Source organism: Chrysemys picta, chromosome 19, assembly GCF_011386835.1.
Source record: "Chrysemys picta bellii isolate R12L10 chromosome 19, ASM1138683v2, whole genome shotgun sequence".
Classification (NCBI taxonomy): domain Eukaryota; kingdom Metazoa; phylum Chordata; order Testudines; family Emydidae; genus Chrysemys; species Chrysemys picta.
Genome location: NC_088809.1, coordinates 10,484,681 through 10,501,787, shown reverse-complemented (window position 1 = coordinate 10,501,787; position 17,107 = coordinate 10,484,681). Strand labels below are relative to the sequence as shown.

Here is a 17,107-nt window from a genome sequence, read left to right as displayed (position 1 = left end):
AGTGCAAATAGAATCATATTAAAAAACCTGACCCTAGCTTTAATCAGGCCAGCTCTGTGCTTGGCTTCATTCTATTCTAAGCCCATCTGTGTACAGTGCTTGTCATATCACTCACTCTGACACAGAGACCAGTGTAGATTTACAGCCTAAATACCCTTTTTAAGCAAGAGCATTCATGTCACTTCCCCCTTTTCTGGAATCGCTCAAGCAAGTTTTTGTTTGTTTGTTTGTTTTTTCTACTTTTAGCCAAACTTCGACATCTCACCTTTAATCAGATGAACAACAGTAACGTTGCTTTTAGAGCTAGCAAGGTGTGGAGATTCATGGGGAAGGCAGGAAGCCCTTGAGATCTTAGGCCTTGTCTTGACTAGGAAAAAAGGTCAGGGATGACGTTGTGGCAGCCAACATCTGTTAGCTACCACAACTTCATCCATGACTTTGCCCCTCGTATAGGCAAAGATGAACACTTAGCTCGATGTGGTCAACCAATGAGGGGAGCCTAGGGTCAGCCCCGATCACCAAACATGAGTTAAAAAGTGTCTCTGCTAAGGGCAAAGTCATGGTGGGGTTACATGATAACAAGCATGTTCTCTTTTCCTAGTCAAGACAAGGCCTCAGACAAAACAATTGCTACTGCTGCACTTTAGTGCTTACCATCTCGTCCTGCTTTCTGATTGGCTTTCTGATCCAGTGTGCAGACGGGGGAACAACCCCGACCGTCGCTTAATAGGACTCCTTGACTGGTTCTTGGCTGTTGCTGCAGCTACAGGAGGCTGAAAAACAAAACGTTCCAATTTCAACTAAAACAAAAATATTCCTCTCCGGGATCTTCCTCTGGCCATAGCCAAGATGGAAATTACTCCGGACACTTCTTTCCAGCTGTGCATTTTTCCCTCAGCGTGAAGATCTACGACATATTTCATGCCAGTCCCAAAACAGATTAAAACATCTGGGAAGACAATCTGAAAATTATAATTCCCCCAAAGGCAATGGAATAAAATTTGGCCCAAAACAAGCAAAGCATTTCAATCGGCCACACAGATCTCGTCCTTGTCCTCATCCTTATTACGCACAACTGGCTAGAAAAATTGCCACATGATGTCTTACACCAGCCTTGCAAACCAAGTTCACATTCATTAATACACCTTTTCTAGGAATATTTCTGCCTACAGAGTTTTAGGGAGATGTATAGTTTGGATAACCAAAGATTGAAAGAGCATAGGATAGCCCAAGGATAAAGGATTTGAACCATATAGAAGGGAAAGGAGTTGTTTAGGGTCATTCAAGGGGGTATAACAAAGACTAATCAGGTGACAGAAAAGGAAAATTAGGTCTGAATAAGGAGAAAAAATCCTAACGAGGATGGGCCAGACTGACAAAGATATTTAGGCATCTAAATGCATAGAGAGGTGCCTGGGGGGGTTACTAAAGCACCTAATTCCCACTGACTATCAGTACACTATCAGTGGGAGTTAGGCACCTAACATTTGTAAATCTGCACCAATAGCTATAAGATTTTGGAAGAGTCTCCCCAAGAGAGAGGTGGAAGCCCTGTCACTTGAGATATTTAAACCTGAACTGATTACAACATAAGGAAATATACATATGATTATGGCATCACCTACAATCCCTGACAGAGACCAGGATCCCAGCGTACCAGGCGCTACACAATCATATATTAAGTAACAGTCCCTGTTCCAATGAGTTTACAATCTCATTAGACAAAATGGACAAAGGGTGGGACTGGGAGGATAAACAAAGGCACAGAGCGTTGAAGTGATTTGTCCAAGGTCATACAGTAGGTTAGTGGCAGAGCCAGCGATAGTCCCCCAGGTCTCGTGTCACCCGATCCAGGCTTTATCCGCACTAGAACATACTTCCATATACTGCAGGGAACAGTACTGTGCGGGAAAGAAAGGATAGACTAAACAGTCCAATATGTCTTCTCTCACCGCTTGCTCCTCCGATCTCTCAAGAGCGATTGCGTCTCAGCAGATGTGCTGTACTCACCGAGAAGGTGGTCTTTGTTACTTCACCACTGTTGTGGGTGATTCCTCCACTCAGGCTCCCTGGGATCCCTCCACTGTGATGTTTCTTCTGACTCCCCACCATGGTTTCCATTGAATGGCTGCGGACTCGAATGGCTCTCTGTAGACAAGTTAACAGGAACAGGGAACAAGCCCTTGCTATTAGACCAGAATACGATTTCCTTGCCCTAACTACCCCTTTGCATCGCCACGGGATGTTGTCAGAGTTTAGAAAATCAGAGTCAGTACCTTCTGCAACCCAGAGTTGAATTTGTGAACACAGATATCCACCCGGGAACCTGACTCTTATCCTAGGATGAAGCAGCAATACCACCACGTGACCTACAAGTGCAATTAAATTCACCAGCGTGTATCAAATGTCGACAGCTGAGTCCATGCAATGAACGGCTCACAAAGGATTAAAATTCACACAGTGTCGGCATCGTCTAAGTCCTCAAAACAGAACGTAGGTGGGTCATGGGGTGGCTCTCATGAATCACCCAAAATGGCATAAAGGCCCCTCTGCACCCACAACCAACCAAAGAAATCCTTCAGGAGATGGATTGTCACTGTCACTTTCACCCACAAGCCACGTTCTACTAGACAACAAGAAAAGGACACGCAAGTTCATTAAATAGTCTTTTCTCATGTATGCCAGTGTTTCTCAACCGGTGGGTCACAACAGGCAATTGGGAGAGCGGCAAGTCATTGAGAATTGTATTACACTGTAAAGCAAAGAAAATCTCCCTCACTTCCCGCAATACCTTCCCCCCCCTTCAAATAGTCTCTGTCACCCTCTCAAAACACACCCACCAAATTACATGGAGCGGGGTCACTGATACGCTTTTTTACTCTAATAAATTTCAGAGGGTCGCCGACCCTTTGACTAAGGGCTTGCCGACCTGAAAAGGTTGGAAACACTAATATATGTTGCACCACAGTTAGCTACCTAGCACGCAGTAGAGGACACCTATCTGGCACGCCATACAGCAAACATGGCATATGTTTTCCTCTTACTGTCCTAATGAGTTTTAGGCACATAGTTTATGGACTGAGGACACATCATTGTCTACCATGTGTCTCTGACAGGTAAGCATTGGTAGTGAGTGGGAGAGCCAGAAGTAAAACCTGAGAGTCATGGTTGATAGTCTCCTGGCAGGGAAAGAACCCAGAAATCTTGCTTCCCAGGTCCTGCTCTAACCATTGGACCACATTCCCCCTGAGAACCCTCAACGGAAACAATGACTTCTAGGAGCTGGGCACTGAGGCGTCTCTGGAACTCCCACTAGGTGCGTATCTGCATCCTTAACAGTTACCATTAAAAAAACAGCCCTGGGGCCTCAGTGAAAAGGAAATATTACGATATGTGCCACTCTCTGCCGATTACTTTGATCTAGAAATACTCTAACCCCAGGGTGTTGTGCACCCAGTCACAACAGCTAATGCTAGAGTACTAAACTGGCTGATGTGACTGTTTTTTAAACCAGTAGGTGTCAGCTCAGCCTAAAGAAATGACTATCATGGTACCCCTTCCTGCAATCAAAATCAAGACAAAACATAAATCCATAATGATTGGTTTATTATGATAGATGTGTGTATATATTAGCAATACTTGAAAATCAAATTAATTATTGGAACTGACCGGTATCTTTACTATCCATAACTAATGCTCTCCACCTACAGTATATTCAGATAAAGTGCTTCTCAATTCATGTATTGTATTGGCTCACTCAGCTTTCCCTGTCAACAAAATGTTAGCATTTCTTCCTGGCATTTATTTAGGGGTCATCAATATTATGGCCTGGACCTTGCAAAGACTTAAACATACACAAAACTTAGCTTTGTGAGTCGTCCCGCTGACTTCTGTGGGACGACTCGCTTTAAATAACGTTAAGCTTGTGGTTAATACTCTGCAGGATTGGGGTTGGAAAAAAAACAATCTATTGACATGGCCTATTCTTCTCTGAATTGGTGATGGATTGCCATGCCGAACTCTCTGGGCATCAGGTTGAAACAAGCCCACTTCATCTCAGCTAATAATGAATATTTATAACCCACAATTCCTAGAAATAAACATGTTACACTTTAAAATCCGAAGTCTGTCTGGTGCATTTTTCACACTTGCAACTTTAATTCTAACAGGACGGATCCCCATGTCCGACCTTGCACTCGTGCCGCTTGGCTTGTACTGAAATGGGAGGTGTCTCGCAGTGATCTGGGCCTTCAAGCAAGGTTCCGGTTCCAGCTCTGCCCTGTATCTGGCTTCCTCTCTGCTCCTGAGCCCACCCCAGGGCCTGCTGGGCGAGGACAAGGACTTGAAAGCCAACCAGCGTGAAGTCAGAGCTGGCCAGAAGGGCAGGCTGTTGGTTGGCTCCCGAGCGAGAAGGTGAGCAGCCTCTGGAAAGGACCTACGCTGGGTTCGCAGGTGAGAGGGAGCCAGGGAAGGTGCCTGGGACAGGGCTGGGAAAAGCAGCCTGAAAGGCGGGCTGGCAGGAGAGCCCAGGTAGGGAGTAGCTCCTGGGGGTGGTGAGTGATGTAAACTGGTGGGGTGGGAGTGGCTGCTTCTCTACATGGACCCCAAAACTGGAGACTCAGGGAGAGGGACACACCAAAGACATTTAGGTGCCTAACTCCCATTGGAATCACCTGACTACACCTAACTCCCCTGGATTTCAATAGGAGTTAGCCACGTAAATGCTTTTCTGGATTTGGGTCCAAGCTCCTTTACACCTCAGCTATGCCGCCTGGCCGTGAAGAGCTGAAACCACTGCCAGCAAAGGAACGCTTTGAAATTCTGGGCCGTATGTGAAAGGATTAATTTGCTTTAGCCAGGAAGGAGAGGACATTGGCTTTGTGGGGAGGGGCTAAAAGCACCCAGACACCTGATCACCGACGCCACCAAACGGAGGCAGCTGCAGCACCTGGTGAGCAGTTGGAAAGCAGGCCCGGCATAGGAGGCAAATAGAAATGAACATGTGTCATTTCTTTCCACCCTCCCCACTCCTCCCAAACTACTTTATTTACCATTTCTCCTCTCATTTTATATTTACACTGGAAACACACTGTGAAGGACATAAGCTATCAGGCATATCTGCAGTGCTGTCCAGAGGTAACAAGACAAACGCAAAATCACTCTGGCAGCTGAATTCATCACATGCACTGGGAGACCCTGAAATGCCAAAAGAACAATACAGTCCGCTTCCTTATAGGCAAAAATCTCATGTAACATGAATCTCTCAAAATCTCTTGAAATAAATGTTGTGTCTAACGAATGCGTGGTTTTAGTGATGTTCTGAATAACTTTTAGTGGGTCTACAGTAAAGTATTGCTGATTTTGGTTTGGAGAGTGAATCTAACGGACATGTAGGGTGACCAGATGTTCCGATTTTATAGGGACAGTCCTGATTTTCGGGGCTTTTTCTTATATGAGTACCTATTACCCCCCACACTCTGTCCCAATTTTTCTTACTTGCTGTCTGGTCACCCTATGGACAGCTCAGTGGTTTGAGCACTAGCCTGCCAAACCTAGGGTTGTGAGTTCAATCCTTGAGGGGGCCATTTAGGGAACTGGGGTGAAAATCTGTCTGGGGATTGGTTCTGCTTTGAGCAGGGGGTTGGACTAGATGACCTCCTGAGGTCCCTTCCTACCCTGATATTCTGTGATCTGTGTGGGAGGCAGATTGCAGGGTTGCTGTGTGTGTTTGACTTACAGTATTCTGCATGAGTAATAAGGTTTAGCACTTGTACAGCTCTTCACATCTAAACACAATACAATGATTATCTGATGAAACCTCACCTACACTTAGGAGCTAGGCTAGGAAGTATCATTAAAGATGGGGAAAATAAGTCTGATTCTGATTTCAGCAGTAACTTCAGTGGAGTTATGCCAGTGTAAAAATGGTGTGAAATCAGAATCCAGCACCCAGAGGGGTTGTGGCCAAAAATTTCAAAACTGTCCATTCATTTTGTGTGTCTTAATTTCTGGGTGACAGGGTGGGTGAGGTAATGTCTTTTATTGGACTCACTTCTGCTGGTGAGAGTTTCAAGCTTACACAGAGCTCTTCTTCAGGTCTGGGAAAGGTATTCAGTGTCACAGTTAAATACAAGGTGGAACAGATTGTTTAGTATAAATAGTTAATATATATTTCAAGGGACCATTCAAGGTGAAGTGGTCCATTAACACCTCTCCAGGTGTTAATGGACCAGTCATAGGGAGGAGAGAAGAGGAAAAAAGCACTGGGGAAAGGAGGGGAGGTTAGTGGGTTAGATTGCTGCAATAAGCCATAAATCCAATGTCTCTATTCAGTCTGAGATTTTTAGTGTCTAGTAAAGTTATGAATTGAGGCTCCCAGACTTGTCTTTTGCAGATGTTGTGCAGGTTTCCTTTGATGAGGAGGACAGAGATCAGATATAGTGCGATTGCTCTGTGAAAAGTGTTCTGGGTGCTCCACATGAGATACCAATGTGTCTGTTGGCCTGATTACGACCCCACTTTGTATCATTTCTCGATCTGGGGTAATTCTGCTGCTCATGTTTGCTGGGTACGTGAAATCTGCTTCGCACTTGTGTAAATCAGGCGTAGCTCCACTGTAGTCAAAAGAGTTACACAAGTGTAAAAACAGCACAAATGAGATTCAAATTAGGCCCAAACTTCTTAACCTGAATGTTTTAAAGGAGTAGATGGAAGGACCACTGTCAGAGGCAATAATTCTGTAGTCTCTGGTAACCGTTATTGCTTACTTTGCCTTACCAATCATAAAATAAATATTTTCGAGTATAAACAGGCTGAGGAAACACACCTAAAAGTCTAAACCCTCGGGCAGCAAAAGCTGTTTGAACAGCTTGAAAATCACAGACTAGCCTGGGAACAGCTATGTATGGTTTTGCTTTCATCTTCCTCTCTTCTTTTCCTCTCCCTCAGAAGCTGCTAGAAACAGGGTTGTGGCCTGCAGGGCATGAGCCGTAGCAAGAGGGAGATGAATAGAAGTTCCAGGATATCAGCCCTGTTCGGCAAGCCATATGTTTCTGAACAGCAACCAGGAAAGCATCCAGCTTCCAGATATCCCACAGCATACGTGCTGGGGGCTGAAGGGAGACACTCTCTGTCTTATTAGAACAACCCAGCCAGTGGCTGGAATCAGATTGTCAACTGTGTGACCTACAGACTCAGCCATTTGGCAGCCCCCACTCGCTTTGGGTACCCGCTTGGCAGCTTTTTGCTACAAATCCAATACTCTCCCAACCCAGACTTTACCTGCATTTTCTGTGCCACAGTGCTGGCAAGGCAGGCACCCAGAGACACGGCTAGTGCCACTTTTGCTCCCATGCCCATCCGAGCCCACCCATAATCTGCACAGGCTCTTCTGACTCCACATCTGAATAGAGTGTGTGACAGATATTGCCACCCTATGCAGTACCTTCAGGGTCCATTGCTTTAAATGAGTGGTTCAAGTATGAGTGTGTTCTGCTCCATGGGGGAGGGCTACCACAGCTCCTCCAGGAATTCAAAACAGTGAGTGGTGATTAAGGGAAACCAGCCAGGCTGTAAACCCCTCCCCAACCCGGCACATACTGCCACCTGGAAAGACTTACATAGACGGGTGGTTCAGACTGGATTCTCCAGAGACCAACTAACAAAGAAAAGACTTTTGGATAAACAGCCTGAGTTTAACCTGACTTAGGGCCTTCTTTCTGATCCAGCAAACAGACAGGACCTGTTGTCTAAGGGACAGCCCCAATCCTTGCACCTGCCAGGGCTCGGGGATGGAGTTGGGGTGACCTCTGGTAAGCTATAATAGCATGTGTGTAGGTTCTTTTATTGTTATTAATATGATTTCTCTGTAATGCTTTTACCTTAAGAACAAATGCGCTTGCTTAGAAAGAGCTGCGTGGGAACTCAAAACTGTTGGCAATTAACGCTGTTCATAACCTCTGGAGAGGAAGCTGAGATGGCCTTTTAGGCAGTCTGGCTTTCTGAGGATATCACAATGCAGGCAGGGAACTGTGAAGCCTGGTAAAAACCCAGTCAGGAGGGAGGGAGATGTGGGGGTCTGAAGGGACCCTGGTCAGGAGGGAAGGAGATGTGGGTGCCTTTGAGGGACCCTGGAGGGGGAATACAGGGGTAGTTGTCTTGGAATTCTGAACTATGGTATTCTGTAGCGCTTCCTTATGTTTTACTGCTTGTGAACAATGTCACAATGCTGGGTTTGGAGTAGCCCTGGGTTTCTTGACACTGTCTGCATCAGCTCTTCGTAAACTCAGTTGTTATTTTTCTATCTTCTGGTCTACACTACAAACCTTCACTGGCACAGTATGTCAGCCAGGGGTGTGCTGAGGCGTGATCCCTGACAGACACAGCTGTGCCGGCAAAAGCCCCTAGTTTAGATGCAGTTGTACTGGCAAAACTGTGCTTTTGTCTGTAGATCTTATTTACTCAGGGAGGCTGGAATAAACTATATCAACAAAAGCGCAGGTTTGCCAGCCTGAGCCGCCTCCACACTAGCAGTGTTTTGCCAGAATAGCGTACAGGTATAGCTGTCCCGGTAACGCTTGGCCTCATATTTACACATGCAAACACTTCCTGCCACGCTTTCTTTTCTTTCACTATGGAGCCTGTCCAAGAGATACCGCTCTTATGAGGCAGCCTCCTTTCCTTAGGGACTTCCCCAAAGTGCTGAGTACATTTCTGTTCCACCATGATTAGGAATCCAACTCTGCCCGGCAATTAATCCCTTGAGCGGTCACTCAGCGTTTCACTCTATTCTTTTCCCTCGCTTTTCTTTAGACTTTTGCATTTTCTTCTTCTCCTTCCCCCTTTCTCCCCTGAGGCATTTATACCAGCCCCATCACCGGGGTACCTAAAGCCCCTTTCCTGCTCTCTTCTCCAAATATACCCATCTCTCATCTTGTTTCCTACATTAAAAACAGCAACCACCACCTATTAGTCCTGTTGTCAGGCTGCCCGTTTACTTCCCCATCTCAGAAGCATCCTCTTAGGAAGTGTCTCGTCTCTCAGCACAACGACCAGGTTCTGTGCAGAGACACGGCCCAGCGGCACATGGCAATGCAGTGAAAGCATTTGCTGACAAAAGCAGTTACGGAGGTTGGAGAGCAGCCTGCGAGACGTCTCTTGCAGCTAATAAGGTCACGAGGGGCATTTGTCACAGAAATCTGAGCGTTCACCCTGAGTACTACCGGCATGCTTTCAAGAAGGCATGAACAGTAATGGACAGTGGCAGGTGAAGGAATTATCAAATGCTCTGGACAGAGCCGTAACAAGGAATTTTTGCAACCAAGGCAAGGGCCGGCTCCAGGCTCTTCGGCGGCGGGTCCCTGACTCCCTCTCAGAGAGAAGAACCCGCCACCAAATTGCCGCCAATGAATGAATGAAGCGGCGGCGGCAGAGCTGCCGCCGAAGCGCCGCCGATTGCGGTAGAGCTGTGCCCCTCCGCTTTGCGCGCCTGAGGCAAGTGCCTCACTCGCCTCGCCCTTGTTACGGCACTGTCTCTGGAGGAGGGATTCCTTGATACAGGCCCTGATCCAGCAAAACCCTTAAGCATGTGCTTAATTTTAAGCATGTGAGCATTCCCATTGACTTCCATTCCATTGTTTTAAGTTAAGCATGTTCTAAAAGTACTTTGCTGGATTGGGACCTTTTGCAAAAATCTCTTCTACCTGATTCCCAGGTCTTGCTTTGAAGCCAAACCCCTTTTCCCAAAAGCCACTCTTGGGATCAGCTTGGGTTCTCTGATCTTTCATTACTCTGGGGCTTACTGGGCCATAGCCCGTGCTATTTACAGCTGTAGGTAAGGTGCTTTTCTTTACCTTAAATGATTCCAAGAAACCTCCATGACCTCCATTCTCAAGCTTATCTTCCTCTGGCCCCAGCCCTAGCATTGCCTGTGTGTGTGTATGGAGCTCATCATGGAGATTGTCCAGCAATGCAGCTCGTGTCCGGTCCTGAAAGAATAAAACGGGACACAATTGCTGGTGTGTGAATTGGGTTTGAAAGCCTCTTGGTGCAGGAGGAACAAGGTAACATGGATGCAACAATGGCTCCGTGTGGTAGAAACAATCTTCTCAGCCCAGGACATTCAGGGAATCAGCATCTTATTGCAACAGCACGAGAATGTACCATGAACGTGACTACAAACTGCCTAGACAGCAAAATACTGAGGTGGCTCTTCCATTGGTTGCCCTGATGTGCTGACCCAGCTCAGTAATAAAGTTTAGGTCAAATAGATTCCAGAGGACGTTCACAGACATTAATACAGTAGCACAGCACACACTTCCTGTGATGAAGGATGCAGGAAGAGCATCTATTGTCACCCAGACAATATGGTCCAAATTGGGGCCCACACTTCATTATGTCATGGCAGTGGAGAACTGAGGGACACACACTCAGCCATATAAAAAAGATGCAGGGAGGGGAGACAGGCTGTGAACATATGAGGCTTGTACCACATAGAGAGGTAAAAAGCTGGGGGGACATGTTCCCATCATCCCCCACACCAATGGTTTGCACTTATGCAGAGGGTCACTTTCAAAATTTCCCTTAATTAAGGAGGTACTAGGTAAGGGGTGAGGTTCTACTTCCCTAAGGAAAATTTTGACCTAGAAATTGCACGGGGGACATGGTAGCCCAGGAAGATGAATGGGTAAGAACTTCCTCCATTCATACACCAGTTGCTTCTAGTCTTACTCTGTCTTTGTGACTGGCCCAAAAGAGAGGACAGTGGTGGGGGAGAGAGAGGGGAAGAGACAGGAGAAAGAGAGAGAGAGAAAAAAATATTTACTCTCCTTACCTCCAGCTTTGCAAACTTGTCAGATTTGCAGCAAGCATTTTCAGCATTGATGAGTTTGGTGAGCAGGAACTCCCTGAACTCTGTGTTCTAGAAAGGGATAAGTGAAGCGAGGTTGGTAAATCAAAACCATTTAAATACTCTTAGGTAGCTAAACTGTCCATAATCCTCCATGCCAGCAAATACATCTCGACACATCACATCCTGGACACTTGAGCATTAGCGGCATGTTACAAATCCATCCTGCTTTACTTTTTTCTCCTGCATTTTATCAGAGACCTAACCAAATGAGCATTTCTTCCAGAGTCAGTGAAGACAAAGTGGGGAGGAGGTATCTAATAATAACAACCTTTAACAACCCCCAGCCACAATTTCTTTAGGGAGTTCAAATGGAAGGGTGAGAACACCTTGGTTCCATCTGAAAGAAAACACTTTCAGCACTGCAGTATGGCTTAGTGGATAGAGCACCGGGTTAGGCCTCAGAAGATATGGATGCTACTCCTGGCTCTGCCACTGGTCTCCTGAGTGACCTTGAGCAAGTCACTTTACCTCTTTGTGCCTCGGTTTTCCCATCTGGAAACTGGGGACAATGATACTGATCTACTTTGTAAAGCCCTTTGAGATCTACTGATGAAAAGTGATATACAAGAGCGAGGTATTATTAATAGTATGCTGGGCATTAGTTTATTCGTGACTTAGAGGGAACAGTGCAAAGTGCATCACCTCTTGACTCAACACAACCATTCATTTTATATGCAAAAGTCTGTGCAACTGGGGGGAAATTCACCACTGTGCAGGGGTCAGTACAAGATCCATACATGCCATTAAATTCCAATTTAAGCCCTATTTTGAAGGCTTACGTGGATCCCAAGCCTTGTGCTGATCTTCTACACAGGGACTGATTTCACTGTTAATTTAGTTACACACACACAGCCAATATGGGATATGCTCATGTAAAAAAAATATTTTAAATATACGTCTGATTTTATGTACACACAGATACTGCTATTGTGTGGGGTATATTATAGATCATATTTAATTAGGAAATTAAACATACAGTACATCTAAATTAATTTGTTTTTCTTTAAAACAATATTTGTGGGTGTATTCATGTCTCATGAAAACGAAGGCTAAATAACAATGACTAGAGCCATTCAGCATGGGCAGGCGCTGGTTCAAGCTGCTCCAAACAGCTCTGCCAATGCACTTTCTTCCATCCTAACCCTCCAACAGCTGCAGAATTCTGCTCCTTGGCATCTCTCGTACAGAGAATTGTGCCAAATTATGTGTTGGTTTGGACTAGATTCAGAACCTCCCACCAAATAATTTTCATTTGCAACTCAGGATTTTGCCGAGATCCTTAGAGATCAAAGGTTAATAATTCAGTGTTCCACTGAATTGGGGGGAGAGATAGCTCAGTGGTTTGAGCATTGGCCTGCTAAACCCAGGGTTGTGAGTTCAGTCCTTGAGGGGGCCATTTAGGGATCTGGGGCAAAAATCTGTCAGGGGATTGGTCCTGCTTTGAGCAGGGGGTTGGACTAGATGACCTCCTGAGGTTCCTTCCAATCCTGATATTCTATGAATTGCCTAGATCCAGCACCTATATCAGCCAAATTAGCTAGTACAACTCAGCATAGCTTTGCTCGCTGATTGATCAATACCAGCTGAGGATCTGGCCCTAGAGTTTTACTCTAGCTCAGACCTCAACCCTACTATATTTTACATAATAAACAGGTGCACTTTGAGACCCTTTGGGTAGATATTGGGTTTTAAAAACCTCCCTCGTTGAGCTTTCTATTTCTTACTTTTTGAAATACTGGTGGGCTTGGCAGAGAAGGACCAAACGAAGGGACATCTTCCCGGGCAGTGACCGACACCTATTAGAACCAAAAGAAAGCAAGAATAGATGAGTTACTCGAGCGCACAGGTGCAGCAACAACATATTAGTAATGCCCAAAGTATTCACTTCTCTTGGAGTATCTCGGCGGCAATCCAGGCAAGGTTGCTAGCAAGACTCATAACACAGACGTGCTCCAAGGCATACGTTCATTAAATGCATTGTATCCGTTTACGGCCCGGCCTACTTAAGGGGCACAAGACTACAACGGAGAGAAGCAGAGTGGTAGGGGCACTCGACTGGGAGTCAGGAGACCTGTATTCTATGCCCAGCTCTGCCCCTGATCTGCTGCGTGAACTCGGGCAAGCCTCTCGGCCTCTTTTCCCCCCTTATCTATTTAGCCTGTAAGCTCTTTGGGGTCATGGTAAGCGCTTACACTGTGGGGATGTGCTACGCCTGCCATAACGGGACTCTGGTTCTCAACAGCAAGCCTCTAGGTGCCGCTGTAATACAAATCAGACACAATAATAAACTCCTCTTACAAAGAAGCAGAAGTCAAATCCCCATTCTGAGATGGATTTCCACTTGTACTGAAGACTCACTGGCTAGAACAAAGTGTTTAAGCCAGTGGCATCGCTAGGAAACCCGGGTCCAATTCCTGAGTCCCCGCCCTGTGCCCTCGCCTCTAGGTCCCACTGCCTTATTACACTAATCACAGTCGTCTCACTGATGCCTTGTGCGTGCCCCCTTCTATTTGTCATAATCACTTGTTCTTTTGGTGTGAACTCTTTGGAGACAGGGACCATCTTGTTTACAGAGTCAAGGCCCTGATCCTTGACTGGGGCCTGTCGGCCCGATCACAGTGCCAACAATAAAGAATTACCCTGTCTCAGTGGTATGCAACGTTACCTTTCACACCTGCTCCGCTAGTGTACCCCTGCCCTAATCAACACACGGAGAGGGCTATGCGAGATTCTAGTCTGCTCCCGGTCACAAGCAGCACACACTGTACCCTCAAAATGTGGGAACAGGCTAATGTACCAACCTGGCTGATAATTTTAGATCTTCATCTGACAAGTACGTTGACATTGCTTGGTCAATAGACCGCCTGCCCCTTTAATTCTCTGGCCTGCTACTGATGTCTGCAGTGCTCTGGCAGTCAGCCAACTTGTTAGAAGAGTTAAGCAGGGTATAAAGATGGATGCTAGTAAATTTCAGGGCAGATTTGCCATCAAATTGGAAGGGGCTCTTTGGAAATGGGGAAAAAAGAAAGTAAGACACTAATAAATCCTGCTTTGCTACTTCCAGACCTGCAGTCACTGAGGCAGAATAGCCTGCTTGAGCCTAATGTTGTGAAATTATGTTTCCATTCGGGTGATTTAATTTGCGTGGCTGGCTTCTGTTGCAAAATGTCCCTTTCAGTTCTAACAGATTTAACTCTTAAATGTTAAAAGCCAAAGAAAATCATCTGCTTAGACCAAGGAGCGTAAAGAGAGAAGCATGCAAGAACAAGCAGCTAAGTGCGCACGGCAAGCGTCCTTTTGACCTTTCGATCACAATTTGAATGCGTGTGCAGAAAATGAAAGGAAGGGACAGTCCCTAGCAGATGGGGTGTGGTGGGATGGACACTATATTGCTGTGCAGAAGTTGCTGTAATAGTTAGACACTTCCTTTAAGAGCCTGAAGGCTAAGAAGACATGAAAAGTGAATCAGTTGCACTCTCACACAGGGTGGATTCACCTCTACCTTCACTACCATGTCTCAGCACAATTCCAGCAGTGGGCCATGTAATAATCTTGTTGCATGTTCCTTGTTCTCTGGATAGAAAACTCGCAGGTTCCCTTGTAACACTGCCAGTCATATCACCTTCACAATCACAAAAGTTTACCAAAAGGCTTAAGCAAAGGTTACTCTAGATCACAGCACTTGCCTTAGAGATATACCCATTCCCAAGGCTAATCATTTATTCCTGCATTAAATACATTAATTTTATGGTTAATTGTATGTAGCTTTTAATTAGTTTTCATATGAATTCCATTTTTGTTCACGGCTTCAAGTAATGTATTTCAATTTTAAAAACTATACCTTACATTCTCTCTTAATAGTTATCAGATAAATATATATATATATATATATACACACACACATTTTTATTCTGTGTACATTTGAGCACTGTGTACAGAAGGCTATAAAATGTTCTAAGGCAAATTAAAAAATTAAATAGCGCACTAATTTAATATCTTCCATTTAGAATTAGTATACTATTAGAGTTAAAACACTTATGTACTAGACATTTTTGTATACATTTAAATATATAATAATGGTTATATATAATATTTATGTACCTTAACTTGTGAACATAATTTGTTGGGGAAGAGTCAACATGGTTTTTGTAAAGGGAAATCATGCCTCACCAATCTACTAGAATTCTTTGAGGGGGCCAACAAGCATGTGGACAAGGGGGATCCTTGTCATTGCGGAGAGTTCTCTGAAAACATCTACTCAATGTGCAGTGGCAGTCAAAAAAGCAAACAGAATGCTGGGAATCATTAAGAAAGCGATAGCTGATAAGACAGAAAATATCATATTGTCTCTATATAAATCCATGGTATGCCCACATCTTGAATACTGCATGCAGATATGGTCGCCCCATCTCTAAAAAAGATATACTGGAATTGGAAAAGGTTCAGAAAAGGGCAACAAAAATTATTAGAGGTATGGAATGGCTGCTGTATGAGGAGAGATTAATAAGACTGGAACTTTTCAGCTTGGAAAAGAGAAGACTAAGGGGGGGATATGATAGAGGTCTAAAAAATCATGACTGGTGTGGAGAAAGAAAATAAGGAAGTGTTATTTACTCCGTCTTATAACACAAGAACTAGGGGCTACCAAACTGAAATTAACAGGCAGCAGGTTTAACACAAACAAAAGGAAGTTTTTTTTTCCACACAGCACACAGTCAACATGTGGAACTCCTTGCCAGAAGATGTTGTGAAGACCAAAACTATAACAGGGTTCAAAAAAGAATTAGATACATTCATGGAGGATAGGTCCATCAATGGCTATTAGCCAGGATGAGCAGGAATGGTGGGCCTAGCCTCTGTTTCCCAGAAGCTGGGAATGGGAGACGGGGGATGGATCACTTGATGATTACCTGTTCTGTTCATTCCCTCTGAAGCACCTGGCATTGGCCACTGTCGAAAGACAGGATACTGAACTAGATGGACCTTTGGTCTGACCCAATATGGCTGTTCTATGTTCTTATGTTCACTATTTATGTGTATACACAGTATAAACACAAATATGAAATACACATAAACAGCCCACAAAAAGGTAAATAGTTTGTGAACTACTTATTTATTGTCCACAAATCTGAGGCATATGCCAGTCTGACATATTTAAAATTTTACTTCAGGAAGGATTAATTGTTGATTGTCATGGCTGTCTCTTTTCATGTACGCAGAGAGGAAAGTAAGCAAGTGCTTAAACTTTAAGCATGTACTTAATTTCCATATGCTTTAAATTGAGTGCTTAAGTGTTTTTCCTTAGTATTTACAGTATTCAAGATATTTTCTATAGTCAATAAAAGGAAGTACAAGGGGATATTGTATACTCCCATTGACTTCAATGGGTTTTTGATTGGGCCCATAGCGAGGTTCAAAGATTCACATTCATAGTTAGCTTTATGTATTGTGAGTCATCTTAATCACATAAAATTAAGCACTCAACAGTCTTTGCAGCATCTGGGCCCTAATCTATTTATCCAAGTTAAAACTGGTACATTTTTAAGGGTGACAACTGCACATCCATTGTCAGATCTCAGGTGGACTCACAGAACCAAAATTCAGCAGTTTCACTTTCAGAATTCTCTTACCTTGTAAGATTCATTGTCTGTTTCAGGGCTCTCCACTTGCACGACAATGTATGCATGCAGGAAATTTGAGGCAATCATATCTGGGACAAATGGAGTGTTTTCTTCTTGAAATATAATTGCCACTATGTCGTTACCAATGTGTCTCTTTCTCTGGAGCTGAATGGAGAGCATAAATGTTCGATAGTTAAAAGTAGGCATTCAGATGTTTCCTGAAAACAAATATCTACTTTGCATGAGCAATTACTTAGACCAAAATTTTCAAAGTTGGGTGCCCGAAGCTAGACCTAAGGACAGAGTGGATTCTCAGTCACCTGAAGTCTTTAAATCAAGACTGAATATCTTTCTCAGAGGCTATAGCTCAAACAGAAGTTATGGGCTTAATATAGAAATTATTGGGTGAGGTTCTATAGCCTTTATTATGCAGAAGGTCAGAGTAGATGTTCATAATCGTCCCTTCTGGCCTTAAAATCTATTAATTTAATTCCCTACCTTCATATTTAGGCCCCTAAATAAGTATCCTGATTTGAAACTGAGCCTTCACTGCTCCCAACACCCCTGAAAATGAGGC

At 44.4% G+C, this 17,107-nt stretch overlaps 1 protein-coding gene across 7 annotated transcripts in view; it reads right to left on the bottom strand.

Annotated features, from left to right (window-relative positions):
- Positions 1-17,107, bottom strand: part of RAP1GAP2 (RAP1 GTPase activating protein 2) — a 301,497-nt gene that overhangs the window by 13,784 nt on the left and 270,606 nt on the right. For all 7 annotated transcript variants that reach the window (XM_065573327.1, XM_065573328.1, XM_005298907.5 and 4 more), the window contains 6 exons: positions 16,540-16,695; positions 12,634-12,705; positions 10,832-10,918; positions 9,852-9,986; positions 2,011-2,148; positions 655-773 (listed from right to left, as the gene is read on the bottom strand). In XM_065573327.1, the coding sequence (XP_065429399.1) occupies positions 655-773; positions 2,011-2,148; positions 9,852-9,986; positions 10,832-10,918; positions 12,634-12,705; positions 16,540-16,695 (707 nt within the window). The remainder of the gene's footprint in view (positions 1-654; positions 774-2,010; positions 2,149-9,851; positions 9,987-10,831; positions 10,919-12,633; positions 12,706-16,539; positions 16,696-17,107) is intronic.